The sequence below is a fragment of the Bos indicus genome, chromosome 5 (assembly GCF_029378745.1).
Source record: "Bos indicus isolate NIAB-ARS_2022 breed Sahiwal x Tharparkar chromosome 5, NIAB-ARS_B.indTharparkar_mat_pri_1.0, whole genome shotgun sequence".
Classification (NCBI taxonomy): Eukaryota; Metazoa; Chordata; class Mammalia; order Artiodactyla; family Bovidae; genus Bos; species Bos indicus.
In genome coordinates this window covers 5,688,907-5,710,077 of record NC_091764.1, presented here as the reverse complement: position 1 = coordinate 5,710,077, position 21,171 = coordinate 5,688,907, and the positions used below count along the sequence as shown (strand labels likewise).

Sequence of the window (21,171 nt, the reverse complement as noted above, 5' to 3'; positions counted from 1 at the left end):
TCTGAAAGTTACCTAGTTCACTGAAGCCGTAGTAATATTTATGTGACGTAAAAATGTCTTCGTGTGAAATTGGCTTACATAGCAGTACTTTTAAAAAATGGGATTCTACCTCATTCCTTTATAACACATTTAATAGCGACACACAAACCTTAAAAGGACATGTTAGACTTGATAGAAATACTTTAATAATTCTGTGAACAGGTTAATGGTATTGGTTGGTAGATGATGAGGTCTTTAACTGAATTAACTTTATATTACTGCTGCTTGTAAAACATATGAATTTGTGGGTTATCTTGAGTCGTAGGCCATTCCCATCACTGAATAATAAAACTTTTGAATTATTGTTTGTGAAACCTCATCGTACCATGCAGAAATACTAAAATGATTCAGATATTCTTTGAATGCTTGGTTTTAGGGCTTGGTTTAGAATTTGAGTCCTATTTTTAATGAGTTAGTCTTATAAAAAATTTTAGCCTTTATATTTTTGACTAAGTCAAGCCAAATGTTGTTTTAAATGTACAGAATTAATGGATAGTATAGAACAAGCATACATTTCTTTATAAGAACCTTAGGAAAAAGAAATCACATGCTAATGTAGTTTTTAATCTTCTGCACTGTATATATAATTGTGAACTGGATTTTGTTTTGAAAATACATGTTTATAATTTAGGTAGTTTGCTACTTAAAGCACTAAGTCTCTAATAGCTGAAAAGTAAATGTAAATGATAATGGTGAAATTAACATAGATATATATATAGTGGTGATTTTATATACTAGTTTAAAAATACAGATGCTAAAAATTTAACTTGGAGGAAAAGCCAAGTTCTTGGACTAATTAAGGTTTGCTTACTGACTTCAGAGAAATGGGAACATCTTTGTTGGGATGTGGAATTACTTTTAAGGATAAATGTTTATTAGAAAAATTGATGTATTCAGTTAATTATATTTTCAAAAATACAATATAAGCTGTATCTTTTGTTTCTTCAATTTGACATTATACTGTACTTTGTTTCTCAGCTTTTTAAAAATTTGAGGTATTGACGAGTTTTCTTAAGTGCGAAATAAATGAGAAATGGAGCTTAACAACTTAGCAACAATAAATTGCCAGCAGGAAATAAGTTGGTAATCATATTGCTTAATTTTCATATTGAAAAATGAGAGTTTTCGCTTTTGTAGAGTTTTATGACTTTGAAACTCAGCACCTCTAGCGTCCCACCTACCTGGCCTTGAGCAGGTGCGTTGGCCTTGAGCAGGTGCGTTAGCCTTGAGCGCTGCTTTCTCCGCACTCTGCGGGCTTGCCGCCGCCTCTGTCTCTTGCATCCTGTGAACTGTCTGCTGCTCACGGGTCATACCCAGCGGTGGGCTTGCGGAAGGTCCACTGCTGCTTTTGTTCCACTTCTGCCACCTTGGTTCTTCAGAAAGGCTGTTTTTAAATTTAAAAAGCAAGTAACTGGGTATAAGTGTTGAAAAATGCCAGAGGTGGACAGATCTCATATCAAGAATTAGTGGTATTAATACTCATGTTTTTTTAATTAATGAACTTCAGGTAATTGTGGTTTAGAAACTTACGGAGTGGTCATGTCTGCTAAAATACTCAAATCTTGTGCTTTTAGCTGGGAGTACAAATTTGTGTAGCAAGGGGTGGAGGATAGAGCAACTGAAGGTGAGCATGGACTCATGAAGTTCTTGAAGTAGGACTGCCCACAGCAGCTGAAAGGCAGTAAGAGTGGGAGACTTGCGGGGACCGAGCCATGGGAGGCTCCAAGTGAGGATGAGGATGACTTCAAGACTTGCTGTCAGCTGTTTGTAAAGAACATTGGGGCTGGCTAGAGGCTAGGACTAAAGTTAGAGTAGTGTGTCAAAGTAAAGGAAGAGTAGATTCAAGGCTATCTGCAATAGATCTCCTTAAATTTCCAGGTTGCTTTTTGTGGGGGAGCCCTTATCAATATTGCAACTTTTCTCAACTCTAAAATTATAATCTTTAAAAGAATTCCTACATATTCTTTGACACAAAATCGCCGTTTATTGACTTTCTGCTGCTGCTGCTGCTGCTAAGTCGCTTCAGTCGTGTCCTACTCTGTGCAACCCCATAGACGACAGCCCACTAGGCTCCTCTGTCCCTGGGATTCTCCAGGCAAGAATACTGGAGTGGGTTGCCATTTCCTTCTCCAATGCGTGAAAGTGAAGTTGCTCAGTCGTGCCCAACTCTTAGCGACCCCATGGTCTGGAGCCTACCAGGCTCCTCCGTCCATGGGATTTTCCAGGCAAGAGTACTGGAGTGTGGTGCCATTGCCTTGTCCGACATAGTTCTAAATTTATGCATATATCTTTTTCCTTAGCTATTTTGCAGTGTTGTAGACATTGTGCCCCTTTATCCTCTAAACACCGTATTCTTTCAGTAGGATGACATTCTTGGAAATCACAGTACAGTTAATCAAAATCAGAAAATTTTACAGCATACAATTCATTTTGATGCTTAAATCATCTCAGATTCAATCAATGGTATCCTGTTAAAGCTGGTTCCTGTGCTTTCTGTGTGTCCATCATTTGCACACTTGCATACTTGATAGCTCAAAAAGATTTCTTGCACTTCAGTCTCAAAATCATTTGCTGAGTCATGTCTGACCCCATGGACTGTAGCCCACCAGACTTCTCTGTCCAAGGGGTTCTCTAGGCAAAGCTGCCTGAGTGGGTTGCCATTTCCACTGCCCAGGGGATCTTCCTGGGTCAGGGATTGGAACCCGTGTTTCTTGCATCACTGTTGTAAGCAAATTCTTTACCACTGAGCCACCAGGGAAGCCCTTTCTGGGTTCAGCATGGGCTTTTTTTGGTCCCGCCTCTGAAACGGGCTATTTGCCCAAGGATGCCTGATTCCCTTCAGTGGGAGTTAAACTTGGAAACCAAGTCTAGATGGTGAGTTTGCTTGTTCCTGGGATGTTCTTTTTTCTAAGTCCTTTCAGGTGAGTCTTAGGAAATATAGTAAAACCTTAATACACAGAAAACCTCAAAGTTAATCCAACATATTAGGATTTTACTCTAGGCTTACTCCAGTACATAATTGTAATTACCTTCAAGCAGGTAGGGTTGGTAATAACTGATCCAGCTGGGAATTATAGGTGGGGTTGCTCCATAGGAATAAGAAACCATGAATAAAAGTGGAAACACTCAGACTAAAACCTTGCAGCCCTAAACAAGTACCGTAACATCTTTCTAGTGAGTGTGGGAGTAAAATAGTTGGCACCTTGGGTAGTAGAATGGTTACAAGTTTGGAGTTCACTTGTCCTTTCAGCTTCGTTGTTGTGATGTCTTGTGAAGGGTTGTGGGCGCTGAGAGAACACACTCGTTGAAGTAGTTCAAAGTACATAGAATGTGATTTGCATATGTTTTAATACATAATGAGCAACTAGTAAACGTGTCTCCTAAACATAAGAAAACCTAGCATTTGGATCATCTTGGATAGTTGATTCTGACCGTTTCGGAATTGGTTATTTTTTCTGTTTTGATGTTTGGTTGGGTCTAAAGGCAAAATGGCTCTTGGCTAAGAGGTGGCCCTCCTTGGAGTACAAAAGAACCCTGAGACTAAGACTGGATAATAAATATAAATCTGTGTCCCCATTTTGAGGGATTTTTATGTTATATAAAGGTAAAAATAGAAAAAATAATTTGTTACTCTACGTAAAGTCAGTTTTTAAAATTAATATTTTTAAAATGCTGATTTATTGTCCTTTGTTAAATCCAGAAGTCATATAGAGTAAAATTAAATGAAGTTCGGTCCCAAACTTCCAAGCTGTCATGACTCAGCCCATCTGACTCCATCCCTAACATTTATTTCCCTCGATTCCTGGACGTGGTGGTGGACAATGAGACGCGTGTCTGCCTTCCGTCCAGATGTGGTTTTAAACATGGATCAGGCTTGTTGTCTTTGCTGTTCAGTTGGTTTGGTGAGTGGACCCAAAATCTTGAGGACAACTTGAATGTCAACAACCTGTCCTGTGTAACTTGTATTTGTGTTCTGTTTCAGTTATGCTGGGCTGCCTTTTCTTTCACTTCTACTGAGTCTTATGTGCATTTATCTCATTAGCTCAACAGTCTCTTTTTGCATTGAATTAACATGTACTTCATTTGGTTTCTTAGTTCTTACCTGGTTTTGACAGTTCAAGAAGTACTACTATAGGAATGCTTGTTCACTACTGGATTCCCTAGCTTCTGGTCTGGGGCCAGCAGGATGATAGATGTACAGAAAATTTTTGTACAACAAATGCATCAAACAACTAGGGTTTATTTGGTTGCCTTCCAGTTTACCACCTATAACACTGCATGGGGCCGTGTAGTAGATGAAGTGATTGATTCTCAGTTCAGTCACTTCTGTCAACCAAGATGCTCTAAGAGCCTTTGTAGTTGCCACGTTTCTGCATACTGACTACATACGGACTTGTTTTGAAAAAACGAGTAAAACCACAAAACTAGACTGCGTATATATTCTGTTGTCTCAGTGGGAATGTGGAGAGTTGAATCAATGATTGTTGCAGTTACCTAGTATTACAGTACATAACAGAACCACTCTTCAACAAGATTTATTTTTGCTGACTGCACTTGAGTAGTTCATTTTCTCTCTACAGAGCATCATCAGGGGGCAACTTTGAAAGCTGGGGACTAGGCTCAGGTGGTCAGTGCTGGATGGGACTTCAGCTGGGATGTGGCCAGAACTCTGCCTAGACTTGGCTCCATAGCATGATGGCTGGGTTTTAAGAATTAGTTTTATCGTTTCTAAGTCATCTCTTCTGTTGACCGTTGGTTACAGTCAAACCCGCAAAAGTTTAATGGGAGAGGTCTCAACATCTTGCTGGAGAAATGATAAAGTTTGGGGAAGGTGAGAGGAACTGGAATCTTGTAGTGACCATAATTTGTCTTTAGAAAATACAGTTGGCTGTAACAGTATTGATAAGAGCTGCAAAGTTTCCCAAATACGTTAAAACATGAAGAAAGGTTAAATTATATATTGTATGCCAATCTATGGAGAAAGAATGTTTTACTTTATCATACTGCACTCATAATTCGAATTTATTTGGACAGTCAAGATTATGAAGGTCAGACGTGGTGGGTCAGACAGTAAAGAATCCCCCTGCAATGTGGGAGATCTGGGTTCGATCCCTGGGTTGGGAAGATCCCCTGGAGGAGGGCATGGCTACCCACTCAAGTATTCCTGCCTGAAGAATCCCCATGGACAGAGGTGCCTGGCAGGCTACAATCCATGGGGTTGCAAAGATTACCAAATGTACACATAATTAGATCATTCTGGACCATGATAATGTCAAGCTTGATTGGTAAAAGAACCTCAAATTCTAAGTATAACTGACCATAAAGTTCAGTCACCAAGTCCTGTCTGTCTCTGTGACGCCGTGAACTGCAGCACTCCAGGCTTCCCTGTCCTGACATTTTTTAGCATAATCTATGTCGTCATTTCAAAAGTCCACTTTAGAAAGCATCCATCTTGTTGAAAACTGTTTGCCACTGCTAACAAGAGTAAGCAAAAATTCTATGGAAAGAATCGTAATCTAATAACAGGAACAAAAAGTTAGACATCATTTCTCTATTGTTGATGTTCAGTCACACAGTCGTGTCCGACTTCTTGCAACCCCGTGGACTGCAGCACGCCAGGCCTTCCTGTCTTTCACCAACTCCCGGAGCTTACTCAAACTCCTGTCCGTTGCGTCGGTGATATCCGACCATCTCATCCTCTGTCGTCCCCTTCTCCCGCCTGCAGTCTTTTCCAGCATCAGGGTCTTTGCTAATGAGTGGGTTCTTTGCGTTAGGAGGCCAAAGTATTAGAGTTTCAACTTCAGCATCAGTCCTTCCAATGAATATTTAGGACTAGTTTCCTTTAGGATGGACTGGTTGGATCTCCTTGCAGATGCATATACAACCATACCATAAAGCATGCATTTCTCTTCAAAGGATGGGTGTGATCCATAGTTAGAAGTTCAGAAGGAAGTTTCATTGCTGTACTGTTTGTATTTCAGACAAGGTAAGACTTTGCATTGTAAATCTCATCAGCATCTTTAAAAAAAAAACCAAATGTGTATTCAGATATTTAAGATAATAGGAATAATGTTTTATTTAATACTAATTGAGGATGGTAATTCCCTCTCTGTATGTAGGATAAAAGTTAATAATGTTGCAGTTGATCTGTGTTGGAGTCTGTTTGATGGCAGCTGTTTTGGCCTTTGCCTGTGTTCTCACCTGTGTGAGTTTCATCCTCTGCTTTGCTGTGTTTGACACATGGCTTCTGTTTTTGCAGTTGCTTTTTTGTCTGAAATCACTGCTGCCACTCTGACCCATGATGTGCAGGTTTTAGACAGCAGGGAGCGCTAAAGCAGGCAAAATTCACATGCCGTCCTAAGGGATAACTCGGTGCTTCCAGCATGGGGGTGCGGAGTGGGGCAGGGATCTGGTTAATGCTGTAGACCCTGGGTTTCTAAAGCCAAAGTGAAATTTGTTGTGAGAACGAAGGCTGGGATCACAGCCACGCCAGCTGTGCATGCTGAAGAGCTTCAGGTTTAGAAAAGGATTGAGGATATCCTGGAAAACAGGAAGCAAACAGCTGCATTTTGGAAGTAAGTAAACCAGTTCCAGAAAGGTAACTTAGGCATACAGCCTGAGGATGACTTCTGACTGGAGTCTTATCCATTATCCAGGGCTTTTCTTTTAACTTTATCCTAGCAGTGTTTTTCCCAGAACCCCTGCTTGCATAAGAGAGATTGAGACAATGACAATGACTTAAGCAAAAAGGTAAATAGAATCTCATTAGAAACAAGAACTAAATGTTCCAGTTGTCTGACCTGCTAAAGGATGCTGATTGTTAAATCGTTGTAGTTGTGACCTGCGTGGTGATTTTGCTGTTGCCTCAAAGATGAGGGTTTGCTTTTCCTGATAGGTTTAGTGGCAGTGTGTAAGCTTGCCATAAAAAATTCTATCTTTTGGTTAAAAAAAAAAAAAGTTTTTTAATATTTCTGAGCCTGGTCATGCATAGAGTTCTCTCTTTTGCTCTTGGTTTTCTGTCAGTTGCCCTGTCATCTTTGAGCCATCCTCCACCTTCCTATCCTTGGTCTTTAAAACCCAAGTTCCTCTTCTAAAGTAACCTTGCATTTTATCACATCACCCAAGCAACTTTATCATACCATCTTTTCTCTTTATCCTTAAATTTTTGAGTTACCTATACTCTCTGTTTGTACCTTTCTTCCTTTACCACCTAAAAAAACTCTCTGCTCATTTACTGATTTACTCATTTTTTGGCAGGTACCAGTAATGATCAGACAAACATCTGTTCTCAGACTGTGTGCTGTGTTGGAAAAGAGGGAGTTCCCCGTGTAATTTAGCCCCTTCAGAGAGGTTTGCAGACTGGCTGTCTATGAACTATTTGAGTTGTAAACAACAGAAGCATTTACCCAGTTTGGGTAGAATTGGACTTAGAACATTAGGTGTTTAAGGCTCTAGTTACTGGAAGGCAGAGGCTAATCTGCCAGCGCAATGCTCAAAGTTTAGAAAGTTCCAGCGCTTCCACTGTCTGCCGCTGGCATACCTGGTGCTTCTCTACTGCTGCTCTGCCAGAATTCAGAGTATCATAATTTTGCCTACTCAAATGTAGGCAATACAGAGCTGAACCTCTGCTCTGTTTCGTTCACCTTCATATTTCCATTTATCACTTAAATTATTACCCTAGTAAGTGTCTTTAGTGAAGATTCTCCTGGACTCAGTTGCTGACTGTGTTCGGTAAAATGTCTTTAGCCTGTGTACCCTGTTTTGAATGTTAGTGTATTTCCAGCCAGAACTAACATTTAGTCTGAGTTTGAGCGCCGTCAGATGGCACTTAATCAGCAGTTTCCACCAAGATCACTGTGCTCCTAGGTACAGTGATGAAAGTACTAACCCCAGATTGGAAGTAGTGCAGTACGATTAGGAAGGAATTAACTCAGCCTAAAGAAAGCTAAGAGGTGGCATATACATTGGAAAAATTAGATGTTGCTGAGGATTTAGAAGAGCAAAGACAGAACAAGTAGACAAGTGAGGATAAGTTGAGCGGAAGGAAATGAAAATGCAAGTAGGGCTTTACAGTCCTGCGGAAAGCTTTCCATGCTAGAGCAAGGAGTTAGGAAGTGCTGTTACATGAATAGGGGGTTGAATGTTTCCTCTTCTATGAACAGAAATATTAGCAGTGCAGGATATTAGTGTGGATTCAAATGGTTGGATTCAAGCGGTATTACAAGAGCATGCGTGAGAAATGAGAACCTAAAAATTAGGTTATTGGCAGAAAGGACAGAGACAGCTGGTTGACAGTGCTGTCTGTGAACCGGTTACAATGACTGTTGAGAATTACTGTTGACTCGTGTAAAGCGCTCTAAGCTGTGTTATACAGATTGGTCACTAGGAGGCAGAGTTCATCAATTTACAGCAAAAAGAAGGGGACTAGAGGGCCACATCTGTGAAAGCCGGAGAGCTCTGTATACAGTCTTAAGAGTTGTTTATTAAGCTTTTCAACTTGGCATTTTTATACAGTATTTTTACTGAGTAGAGTGTTTTAAAATGAAGAGATGAATGGTTAAGAAATTAAAATGCAGTCTGAATGTGGGCCTTTATACACTGATGAAGATGACCTGACTTGTATTTTCATGACTTACTTGGCTTTTGCTTTTAACTGTTTCTTAAAAGATATTTGAACTCTATCTGTCTTCGCTAATGACATTTTTCATGAGTTTGTTTATATTTCAAATTAGGAAGTCTGTAGATTAAAAGCTTTACAATCTGGTAATCAAGTACACACTAAAACTAAGTTCTGTTACATGTCTTTAAGCCAGTATTGATTAATGAACTTTCAAGCAAATATCTGACAAGTCAGTCAGCTAAGAAACTGCTTCTAATTCTGTTCCATTACTTTTTTTTTTTTTTTTTTAATTATTCTTACTAGCAAGCAATGGGCTTCCCTGGTGGCTCAGATGGTGAGGAATCCATCTGTAATGCGGGAGGCCTGGGTTTGATCTCTGGGTTGGGAAGATCTGGAGAAGGGAATGGCTACCCACTCCAGTATTCTTGCCTGGGTAATTCCATGGACAGAGGAGCCTGGTGGGCTACAGTACATGGAGTCACAAAGAGTCGGACATGACTAAGCAACTGTAAAAAAGCAAGCAATAGTGTGATATATAAATACCTCTCAATATTAAGTTGCATATTGCTTGGTAAAAGGTTTGTGGGACTTATTTTAGATAGCATTTGTAGATGATTAAAAAACCCACAGCATTAGTCACTCCGTTGTGTTCGACTTTCTGTGACCTCATGGACTGTAGCCCACCAGCTCCTCTGTCCATGAAATTCTCCAGGGACTTCTGGTGGTCCAGTGGTTAAGCCTCTGTTTCCACTGCAGGGGGTGTAGGTTCCATCCCTGTTTGGGGAATGAAGATCCTGCATGCCACACTGTGCAGCCAAAAAATAACAAAAACTATTCACAGAAAAAGTTCAGAGAGGCCTACCATGTATAGTAGTAAATCTGTTTTTTAAACTAATACCAAATACATGCATTAGTATGGCAGGTTTTAGAAGTTCTTTTCATAAAGTTTTCTTACAGTTTGACAACTTTAATAGGATGCATTATGAAAATCTGTCAAGTATTTGAAGACATTGATTTTCTTTTTATGACAGATACAGGCTTTTGTGTCAATTTAAAATTTCTACATGTGTTGAACTTCTGTGTCAAGAAATGTATTAGGTGATCAGAACACATCAGAACAATGATCTTTGCCCTCTTGAGCTAGATTGTCTAGGAATGGTAACACAAGCAGTAGGCATTGTAAATTATTCATTATGTTAGGAGGTAATACAGATACATGCTATGAGGAAAATTAAGGGAAATTCATAGTTGCAGTTTTAGAGTGATTATGAAAGTCTTCATTGAAATGACATTTGAGCAAAGATGAAGAAAGTGATTGGGATGACTTAGAGATTATATTATAGATGATAAGACAGCAAAGGTAGAATCAGGGAGGCAAGTTAGGGGGCCATGGTGGTAATTCAGGGGAGAGGTGATCAGGGTGGTAATGAAGCAGAGAGATGAACAGAATATAGATGTAATTTGAAGGCATAACTGATGGGATTTCTTGACTCAGCTTGTGGTTTGAGTACTGGAAAGTGAGTCAAGGGTTCATGCAAGGCAGGCATGCTTCTAAACATTTCCCGTCCTGGGGTATGTGTGCAATGGAGACACCAATGATTAAATATCTTAAAAGTTCATTGAAAATATGTCCCGTGCTACTGTTTAGCCAAATACCCCTTCATAAGTATGCGGAAGGCCAGGTGTGAATTTCAGATCCTTAAAAGTCCTGTGCCAGAGCCTTCCTTACAAGCAACCCGGTCCTCTGCCGGTGTCCCACCTTCCTTCTCCTCCCACCCCTGCCTCTGATTTGTATGGCAGGGGGCCTCATGCACCTTAGCCTGCATGCTCGAAATCTGTCCACTTCCTTACACACCAGTGCACACAGCGGTGACAGAAATTGCTGAGGTCATTTCAGCAGGGTGTTTGGAATCCTGAATACCTGGAGCGCAGTCTGGAGTGAATATGAGTTCCAGATAAATGTGTAATACTGGTTCTTCAAAGTTCAGGGCTTCTTTCAGTTTGTTTTAAGGGCAGCACCGTTCGATGGGTTTTGGTTTGAGCAGCTGTACAGATAAAATCGCCGTGTACCAAGAAGGGATTGTAGGTAGGTAGAACAGGTTAGGGTGAGGAGATAAGCACATATTTGAGGTCTCCATTAGACACCCAGTAGTAGAAGGAAAAAAAAAAATTGAATTTACAGTAACAGTGGCCTGGAATATATAAAAACTGAAGGCAATTTTTCACTACAGCTATACTAACCAGCAAAGTCTTCAAAAACCACAAACTTTAAATGATTCCAGACCCTTACTGAACCAATTCTGTCTAGGAATTATGATTAATATATAAGCCTATGGACAATCAAGCCAATTGTATATAAGCCTATGGACTCCATCCTATGCAGCACACTATCTTATTTATTTTTTTAGCAGAAGCTCTAGGAACTCTGCTTTCTGTGACCAATAATCCCTTCAGACGTTTCCCTCTAACAGACTACTCACTAGTAGTCTCACCAGTATGTGTTCCCTTGCCCAGGTTGCTGCCTTTTTTTTTTTAAACGTTGGAGATAGTTTTTGTTTTATTCTTTAGTAACAATTAGTTGGATATAATTTGGGGAGTCTTGGGCATACAGATGTTATTGAGAATAACACTGGATGGGATCCACATGGGAGTGAGTAGAACCACGTGCTGCACTTTGGGGCAGTCATTGAAAGATTGGGAAGAGGAGGCAGAGGAGTCAGACCATGCGACTAGGGAGGGAGAAAAAGCTAAGTGATGTCCTTGAAGCCAGTGAAGAACTGTATTCTAGAGCAGAAGGTGACCAGCTCTGTCAGATGCTGCTGGTAGACAGCTTGATGCAATTGACTATAATACCAGTTTTGACTTAGCCGTTTCAGACTTGTTTACCAGAGCAATGGCTTACTTGGCTTTCTAAACTGCAGTAATTTTTAAGTGACATCTGTAGGTTTTCATTATCTACACCTGAAGTTGTGGGGGAGAGAAAGGGGGCAATTATTTCCTGTTACTCATTTTCTGTGAAATAAATTGTCTTTACAAATGGTAATACGGCCATTTTTATGAGTTGGTGGTGACTGGTGAAATTGAAGTTAATCAAGATTTCTGTATTACTGAGATTTCCAATAATCAGTTGCACTGTGTGGTTGGAGAGCTTCCCAAGTGGCATAGTGGTAAAGAGCATGCCTGCCAATGCAGGAGAGACAGGTTCGATCCCCTGGAGGAAATGGCAGCGCACTCCAGAATCCTTGCCTGGAGAATCCCATAGACAGAGGAGCCCTTCCAACCTCTGTGGGGTTGTGAAGACTGCAGCCACGGCAGCACACTCACAGGTGGTTGGAGAAGGCAAACTGGACGACCGGACTGTTGCCTAAGTTATCAAATAGCCAACTGGAGATTCTGATTGTTAAAGTCTCTAGTTATCTAAGAAGTACTTTTTGAAATTATGCTGTTTGGTTAGACGTTTTTAAGTAATTGAGATAGAATGCATTTGATGCATACGGATAAACTGCAGGTTAGATGACGCCAAAACATTCAGTTTCTCTTAGGAAAATGGCTTGGGTTGCCAGGATATGTCTTTTAGCCAGTCAATTTTGTATTGTATCATTTTTCCATATGAAATGTCTTTTCCCCACTACAACTGCCTCGGAGACTGGAAGCAGTTTTCTAAAGGAGCTGAAGAATGGCATTCTGTTAAAAAGATGAACAGCTGGTCATGTGGAAATTCTCTGGAATGCTCACTTGTCCTGCAAAGGCAGGGGAAAAACAGATATCAGGTGTAGTGTTTGTCATTGTTATACAGAATTGTTTTACTAGAGATCTTTACATGATTTTAATCGCCTTTCTCCTACCAAGACTGCTTATCTATCAACAGTGTGAAGGCCCTGAGAATGCTAAGTGCAGTTCAGTGGGACTCAGGACTGCTGGAATTTTCTGTGCAAAACATTGTTCCTTTCATCAAGATTCAGGACCCTCCCGTGATTAAAAGTTATCCTTTGTTCTCGATTACCTTGGGATGAACCTCGAATTTCTTAAGCGTGACACAGAAAGAATTTGACTCTTGAGGGGCTCTACAAGCTCATCTGTCACTTCTTCCCCCTTGAATTCTTTGTTCCAGCCAGATGACAGACACTACAGATGAACTCACCTCTCCTTTCTTCCTTCTTGAGCACAGGTAGCAGCCTTTCCTGTTACCCTGGCCAACTCTGACTTGTCCATTCCTCATTTCCTTTGTGTAATTGATATTTTTCAGGGTGGGTACATAGTTGGGATTCTCTAATACATTTTTTGGTTTCGGTTTATGCTCTTTAATCTTTGTTTCCCAGAATTTCTATAGAAATTGCTTAAATGGAGTAGGAGGGAGCTAGGGGCGAGCACAGAATGACCTTCCCCGGGGTTACACATAAATGAGATTAGGAGAGATGACCTGTTGGGCGTTTGCAACGAGGCGGGTCCGCGGAGGCCAACCTGCCCTTTGGAGGTTAAAGTGCGGAATCTCAGAACCGGATGTTACCCCAATTTGCAGTTACTCTTGTGAGATACTGCGGGCTGCACGGAAGGACTTGCGTCACGTAAGATATGGAGTGCCTGCGCTCCAGGCTCGAAAAAAGGAAGGCGAAATGTCATTTCCAGTGGGTCCCCTTCTATCCACTCCCAAAGGGACAGACGGTTGCTCTAACAATCGCGCCCTCTAAGAAGAGCTGGGTAGTGGCCGTAAGCGAATGTGAGTGTAAAGACACCGTATCCTCTCGCCCTTTTCGCACTAAGATGCCTACGTGGGGTCCAGGGGAGGCATAGTTCGCGGGACTCCGCGGCCAGCGAACCTCAGCCCCAGTTCGTCGCTGGCCCAGGCCTGGACCGGGCTCTGCGAGATTTCGGAGCCCAGCGCGAATCCCCAGGGCTAGTTCCGGAGCGCAGAGGGTCCGCCTGGCGTGCCCGGCAGTCTGGCAACTGCGCCCACTTGGCCAGTCCCATACCCACCCGAGGCTGTTCGCGGAAAGCCCCGCCGGGCGGAGAGGCGCGACGGATGGGGATGGCCTCTCGGCGCCCTCTGTGCGTCGGCATTCTTCGCCCGGCAGTCGGGGCGCCCTCGGCCGCGGCCCCGGGCGCAGGACACGAGTTTCCGGGGCTCGACTCCCGGCCGCCAGCCTGGGGAAGGAGCGCGGAAGCGAGTGGGCGGCGGGAGGCGGAGCGAGGGGCGCGGGGGGCGTGGACGCGGCCGGCTTTGGAAAGGCCCCAAGTGAATGAGGCGCGCGCCGGCGGCAGAGCGCCTCTCAGAGCTGGGCTTTCCCCCGCGGCGCGGGCGCCAGGAGCCGCCTTTTCCGCTGGGTGTCACTCGGGGGTGGGGGGTATGGCCCATTCAAAAGCGCCGCGAGGGGGCCCGGCCAGTGCCCTTCAGTGAGCGCTCGCAAGAGGACGGCAGAGGCCCGGCGGCTCGCAGCTCCGGGACCTTGTGGCGCATCAGGACGCGGCTGCCCTGCTGCCCGGACCCCGAGCCGCCGCCGCCGCCACAGCCGCTCTGCTTTCTGCGCGTTAGCCTCCTCTGCGCGCTCCGGCCCGGAGGCCGCGGGAGCCGTTGGGGCGAGGACGGCGCGCGGCTGCTGCTGCTGCCCCCGACCCGGGCGGCTGGAAGCGGAGAGGCCGAGCCGAGCGGCTGCGCCCCCTATGCCAGGAGGATGTTGGAGAGCAGCGGCTGCAAGGCGCTGAAGGAGGGGGTGTTGGAGAAGCGCAGCGACGGGCTGCTTCAGCTCTGGAAGAAAAAGTGCTGCATCCTCACCGAGGAGGGGCTGCTGCTCATCCCGCCCAAACAGCTGCAACATCACCAGCAGCAGCAGCAGCAGCAGCAACAGCAGCCCGGGCAGGGGTCGGTCGAGCCGTCCCAACCCGGAGGCCCCGCCGTGGCCAGCCTCGAGCCGCCAGTCAAGCTCAAGGAATTGCACTTTTCCAACATGAAGACCGTGGACTGCGTGGAGCGCAAGGGCAAGTACATGTACTTCACGGTGGTGATGGCTGAGGGCAAGGAGATCGACTTTCGGTGCCCGCAGGACCAGGGCTGGAACGCCGAGATCACGTTGCAGATGGTGCAGTACAAGAATCGCCAGGCCATCCTGGCGGTCAAGTCCACGCGGCAGAAGCAACAGCACTTGGTCCAGCAACAGCCTCCGCAGCCGCAGCCGCTTCAGCCCCAAAGCCAAGCCCAGCCGCAGCCTCAGTCCCAAGCCCAGCCGCAGCCCCAGCCCAAACCGCAGCCCCAGCCCAAACCCCAGCCTCAGCCGAAGCCGCAGCCGCAGTCGCTTCATCCGTACCCGCATTCGCACCCGCACCCGCACCCGCATCCGCACGCGCACCCACTACCGCACCCGCACCCACCGCCGCTCTCGCAGGCGCACGGCCACCGGCTCCTCCGCAGCACCTCCAACTCGGCCTGAAGAGGGCAGCACCCGGCCCGAACGCGGTAAGGTCGGCGCGGGTCCGGGGAGCGGGTCTGGGGGTGTCAGAGCCGGAAGCCTGCTCACGGGTTCGGCTCTTGGGTGGGCAGGGGAGCAATGAACCTAGGTTTCTGGGAGGTGGAGAGAAGGGCACAGGCTGCAGGCAGCAGAGGCCAGGCGGGGAGGGCAGGCTGAGGGATGCGCGCTGGGCGGGAAGGTGCCCGCAGCCGCCCGCCCCGCCGACCCGCCCGTGTCCAGGACGCGCGCCCCCGGCCCCGGCCGCGCCGCCGGCCGCCTCCTGGCGCCCTCGGCGCCGCTGGACTATCCCTGGGCACTCGAGGGAGCGACCCCCGTGTTTGTCTGAGCTCCTTTGTCCGCGGGCCAGGCGCCAAGAGAACTGGGTCTGGTAGGAGTCCGAGCTTCTCACTTCCGTCCGTGTCATTTCTTTCCAGGTTTTGGGGACTTGAGGAAGCGGGACGAGCACCTTTCTATTGTCTTCACTTGGATCGAGAACAAGTCTCCCCGCCCCACACCAAATCAAGTAGTTTGAACAGAACCCGACTGATAACTCGTGATTCCACTTATTTTCTGCATACTCTTCTTCACAATGCAGGAAAGATTTTGAGTCCAGAAGGCTTTATTTATGAACCTTTGAGAGGATCTTCCAGTATGGTGGACCTTCTAGGAGGGATGATGTACTGTAATTTTATTTTAATGTATTTTGACTTATTATTTATTAGTGTTTTTTTTTCTAATGCTTGTTCTGAGACATTTCTGAATGTAGGTCATTTTCCAGAAAAGATACTTTATTTTCGAAAAGCTATCCTTAGTAAGTTGTAGTCTTGGAAAAGAAGAAAGAAAAAAGGCGGTACAGAGGCACACAAGAATTTATTCATTATTCCTAGGGCATTTTCAGAAGGTCTGACACTTCATTGTTATTCCAGGTGGTTGAAATTAAACTCTGTGATATTATGTGGGGTTTTCGTTCTGTTTTTTTTTTTTTTTTTTAATTAGTTTTTTTCTCCTTAGACATGTATTTTGTGTAGAACTTTTAAAGAAGTTAAATGTTCAGAATGGTGTAATTATAAAAATCTAATTGCTTTTCTACAAGGAAATCAGTAGTAATGATATCTAATTCAAAATATTTAATACATAACCCAGTTGATGGCAAGATGACCGTATCCTGAATATACAGGAGGACTTGGTCTGCTGTAGGAAAAGCCTTGCTTAGATTATCTTTGTGTGGAGGGTTTAATAATGAGTTTTCTATGATTTCAGAGTATGAGTGCATTAGATGTTTCATTTCAAAAAACGTAGTGAGGGAAAAGAATTATTCCAGTTGTTTGAGAGAACATTTGTGCTCTTATCCACAGTAGAAATTATCCTTCTTCATGAGCTTGGCACACTTGATGTGAACTGCATTTCCTGTCCTTTTTTTTACTTTGTTCTAGAAGCATATTCTAGAATCTCATAGTTTAAAATACAATTTGTGAATGCTTCAAAGGACTGGGAGTCATAGCTTTTTGTTTTTGTTCTGAGAATGTTGACCAGGGACCTGACTGTTTTGCTCTTTGTTGCTCTGTGAGAAATCCAAGGGTTATATGTTTCGTTGTTAGGTTAACTAAACTCAGAAATTGAAAAAGGAAGGACTGGATAAACACTGGATTTGCAGTAAGAAAACAACCCAGTCTTGTTCTAGCAGCAACTTTCAGGAGTCCGGGGGGTTGGTATGGTTGGGGGAAGAGGATGTGCTTTTAAAGGTAGAACAAACCCTCTTCTGTGTGAAATGAAAAGGATGGTCCAAATCTACACGTGCAGATGCTACTTCAGTTTAAAAAAGAGCCATAGATGCTACCAAGTCCTCTTGGGGCTGAAAGTCACTTCCTGTCTTGCATGGGTTTCCTAACAGCTCTGTTTTCCATTTTCATTTCACAAAGTCTTGATCACTATTTTTCCAGCTTCTAAATTGGAATGGTCAACCTTAGGCCGCTGCTAAGTTCTGTAGTCGGAAATGAAAATAGACTTTGATGCTAGACGCACCTTTATTCTCCCTCCATCTAAAAAGGAGTTTGAAGGTCAAATTGCTTCTCAGTGCAGTATTTAAATGATGAAAATTTGAGATCCAAAGAAGTGGTGAAAAATAAAATTCAATCAAGGGGCAAGCAGAACTTACGTGGGCTCCCACTTAAAGGCGAAGTTGCAGTTGCGGGGGGAAAGGAAAAAAAAAATATATATATATATGATAGGCAGTTCAGAGAGCAGATCTCAAAGAGTTCTTAAGTCAAGTTTGGTTTGATTTCTTTGAAACTACTGATATGTTTTTTAATAATACCCCATTGTACTCTCATTTTAATAAATGCAGATCATATGACCCCATTAAACCACAGCTTTTTTCTCAGATGAAAGGATTTTTTTTCAAATTCTTGTGCTATAAAAAAATTTAAATCTGTAGCAAATACTTATAAAATTAAGATTCAAGTAGGCTTTTAAAAGCACTTGGATGTTGTTAGCTTACAAAAATATGCCCAGGCTTCCTCCTAGCTGCTAGAATTTTTTCTTTCTCACAATGGCTCTGGCTCATAATGCGGCCATCAGAATCATGGTTCCTGGTTTTATCTTTCCATAGCCCTTAGTCCTTGTTCTGCTATGATTGAGTTGACTCTCCTAGTGACTCTCTAGTCTGAACCCTTCTTAGTAACTGTGAAAACTGAAGTTAGAAGGGAGAGTAATAGGGTGGTTTTTATTATGTAACTAACACTTATTACGGGTTAATTATTCCAGAACAACAAACAAAAAAACAAGTGTACTTAACAACACACAACAACACAAAATAGCAGGTGCAAATTATTGAATGTGTCGGTGGCTTTGTGTTACCTGTAAGAAAACAATACAGCGCACCCAGGGTATTCTGGACACCCTAGGATCTTCCCAGGTGGCGCAGTGGTAAAGAGTCCGCCTGCCAATGCAGGAGACGCAAGAATCACTGGGTCTGGAAGATCCCCTGGAGGAGGGCATGGCAATCCACTCCAGCACTTTTGCCTGGAGAATCCACGGACAGAGGAGCCAGGTGGGCTACAGTCCGTGGGGTCGCAAAGAGTTGGACACGACTGAGCACACACACCTGAAAGGTTTTCTGAGGCCTGGCAAATCACCTTCATGGAGGCAGATAAAGATACTTCTTTCGACCCAAAAACCTACCTCTTAGATAAACATAAAATGTAAGAAGTTGGGAAATTAAAAGGGATGTTCCTTTGGGAAACAACTTTTTGTCTTTGAACTTGTGTTGGCACGAAGCCTCTTACTGAGTGAGCTCAATAATATTTGTTGGGATGAATGAATGAAAGAAGGGAAAGATGTCTAACTTCCCAGCACCCAGGAGATGGCTTCTCTGGCCTCACACAGTACTTCCTTTACTTGCTGTCGTGCCATTCCCTGAGGACAACTAATGCCGGGACAGGCCATGCACCATGGTGAAATTCCTTGGACATACTTTCTTAGTGGAGACCCACACAGATCTGCGTGTGCCCGGAGTACTGAGGTCAGAGAGAAAATGGATATAAAGGGCCCTTTCAGAACGAGCATTTCCCTCGTGGAGGAAGGGAGGGTTCTCTCATCGTGTTAGAAATCAAACCAACTTCATAATTTGGTTTCATATGTTTTTTTCATAGAAGCGAAAGTAAAAAGCAAGTCGCTCAGTTGTGTCTGACTCTGCGACGCCATGGACTGTAGCCCACCAGGCTCCTCTGTCCTTGGAACTCTCCAGCCAAGGATATTGGAGTGAGTTGCCATTTCCTTCTCCAAAACAAAAGCAAAATGAAGCCCAACTTGTTGCTGAGAAGAGTTCCTCTTGGGACTTCCGTGGTGGCTCAGTGGTTGAGACTGCGCTTCCAATGCAAGCGGTGGAGGTTCAATCCCTGGTCAGGGAACTAACATCCCACACGCCCTGATATGTGGCCAAAAAAGTATTAAAAAAAGAGTTCCTTTTAACACCTAAACACTGTCAGGAAGTCTGGCTTAAGTTGAGAGGCCTATTTTAACTCTCTTTTGCCAAACACTATTAAAAATTTCTCATTTAAAGCTGACAGTCTATGAGTGTATGAGTTCAAACACATCACTTATTTTCTGTCCCCTGGGAAAGTGAATTGGTTTTAATTTAGCTCCAAGTGTTTACACCGCTATGTTCATTGGCCGGTTTACAAGAGAGATCTAAGACCTGAATGAAACTGTAGCAATCTTGTAGAAAATAGAGCTTCATAGGTTGAGGATGGGCCTGAGAGCCTCTTTTCCTTTTTTTAAACAAATGTCAAATTAATTAGTTTTGCTTTACCAACAAAATGCCTCAGTAGAATAAAATTTAAATTTGGAAATTACAGAGCTCAATATTGAATCCATTGATGATTTTTTAAAGAGAAATACACTATTTACCTAAAGCCACTTAAGATGTATTCATTGTAGAATTGCATTGGTTGGGTTTTATTTTTCTAAATTCTTGACAATTTAAAGGGTGAATTTTGATCTGCAGTGCTGAACGGCTAATCTGGATTTACTTAAGATTGGATGACAAAGTGATGTGACTTTGTTGGCAGGATATCTGCCAAATAGAGTATAGCGTCCAACAGGGTTTCTTGGAAAGGGCATTATTCTCTGATGTGGGAGGCAAGTGGACTCTGGACCATTAGAAGCAGCTACATAAAAACTCCTGTTTTGAAGCTGGCCTCCCAGTGACCAGCTGGATGGGTGGTGAGAAGCAGATTTTTAACAATGGGTTGTCCTTCCGCATCATTGTATTTATTTTGAGAAGAAAGATAATTGTCTGTTACATTCCCCTATCAGTTTTCTGGTTAAAGTTTCAGAGTATGCAAGTATCACCATGAACCAAATGCTTTACAAGCTATCACATTTGTGAACTTAATGAAATGGTCATAATTTGTGTAAATATGTCTTTTAAGTGATGTTGGAGAGTTGTGATTCATAGTTCATATTTTCAAAATGCATTCCATTTCAAATAAAGTATCTATAGAGGTGATTGACCTGTGGACTTTTTGAAGGCCTTGTTCACCTGTCCCATACACTGCGTGTCCTTGTGGGAAGAAGAATGTTCTAAAGGGCTTGGCCACTGTAAAGGACATGATGATTTGGGGAAGAAAAATACCTTTTTTAAAAATATTGTTAACTGTGCCAGATCTTAGTTGCAGCATGTGGGATCTAGTTCCCTGCTCAGGGATCGAACACCAGGCCCCTTGCTTTGGAAATGTGGAGGCTTAGCCACTGGCCCACCAGGGAAGTCCCTGCAAAAGACCGTGTTTTGAGGTTGGCCGGGCATTTTGAATATAGGATATAGAAATTCACTTGGATTATTTGGTGAGATAATTTTTGCCTTTTGAGTGCTAATGGATATGAGTTGCAATTTTTCTATAGTGCCTGGAGGATAAGTAATGGTCCTTAGTGAGTTAGTTTGGAGGAGATTCCTTCTGGAGTCCCAGAGAAATTTGAGTCCTCCTGGGTCCCTTGCCAAGGTGAAGCTTTGACTCTTAAGAGAATCGCCTCTCAAAGTGGTATCTATAAAACTTGCTGTTTTGTGTTGAGACCAGAAAAGAGACTCAATTCTTTAAAAGAAAATAGTGTAACTTGGCCCACAGTCTCCTTTGGCATCCAAAAGTCTTTAAATCTTAAAAGACTTTAAAATATGAAATTTGAAGGCATTCTTTTTATCTCTTAGAATAGTCTTACACTGAGAGCTTTATTACTCCACTGTTCTTGTTTGGTTTTGTTTTTTCTTTGGTTCTGCTCAGTTGTGCAGAGGTTTTCTTGTCCTTTGGACAGTCTGAGGGCTTCCACCAGTGCTCAGTAGATGATCTGTGTTAATCATTCTACTTGTGGGTGTACTTTTGATGTACATGTGGGTGGAGGTGAGTGCCACGCCCTACTTCTCCACCATCTTGATTCCTCCTCTGTTTGGTCTTGTTTTTAAAGAAAAAAATCTGAGAAGACAAATTACTGCCATTGTGAGGGAACATCAGGGGTACGATGTAAAATAAATGGATGAATGGTGGTCAAGCAGGGTTGGTAAGAGCCATGATTTGTGAGTAC

At 43.3% G+C, this 21,171-nt stretch overlaps 1 protein-coding gene and 1 long non-coding RNA gene across 2 annotated transcripts; one reads left to right on the top strand and one right to left on the bottom strand.

Annotated features, from left to right (window-relative positions):
* Positions 1 to 8,501: 8,501 nt before the first annotated feature.
* Positions 8,502 to 13,858, bottom strand: LOC139183057 (uncharacterized). The gene is made up of 2 exons (XR_011566509.1): positions 13,634 to 13,858; positions 8,502 to 12,399 (listed from the first exon to the last, which is right to left on the bottom strand). It is a non-coding gene; the product is annotated as an uncharacterized lncRNA (long non-coding RNA).
* Positions 13,859 to 13,881: 23 nt separating this feature from the next.
* PHLDA1 (pleckstrin homology like domain family A member 1) lies at positions 13,882 to 20,107 on the top strand. Its single transcript, XM_019960200.2, has 2 exons — positions 13,882 to 15,107; positions 15,534 to 20,107. Exon 1 carries the CDS (start codon positions 13,897 to 13,899, stop codon positions 15,079 to 15,081), a length of 1,185 nt encoding a protein of 394 aa, XP_019815759.2. The 5' UTR covers positions 13,882 to 13,896; the 3' UTR covers positions 15,082 to 15,107; positions 15,534 to 20,107.
* The last annotated feature ends 1,064 nt before the right edge of the window (positions 20,108 to 21,171 follow it).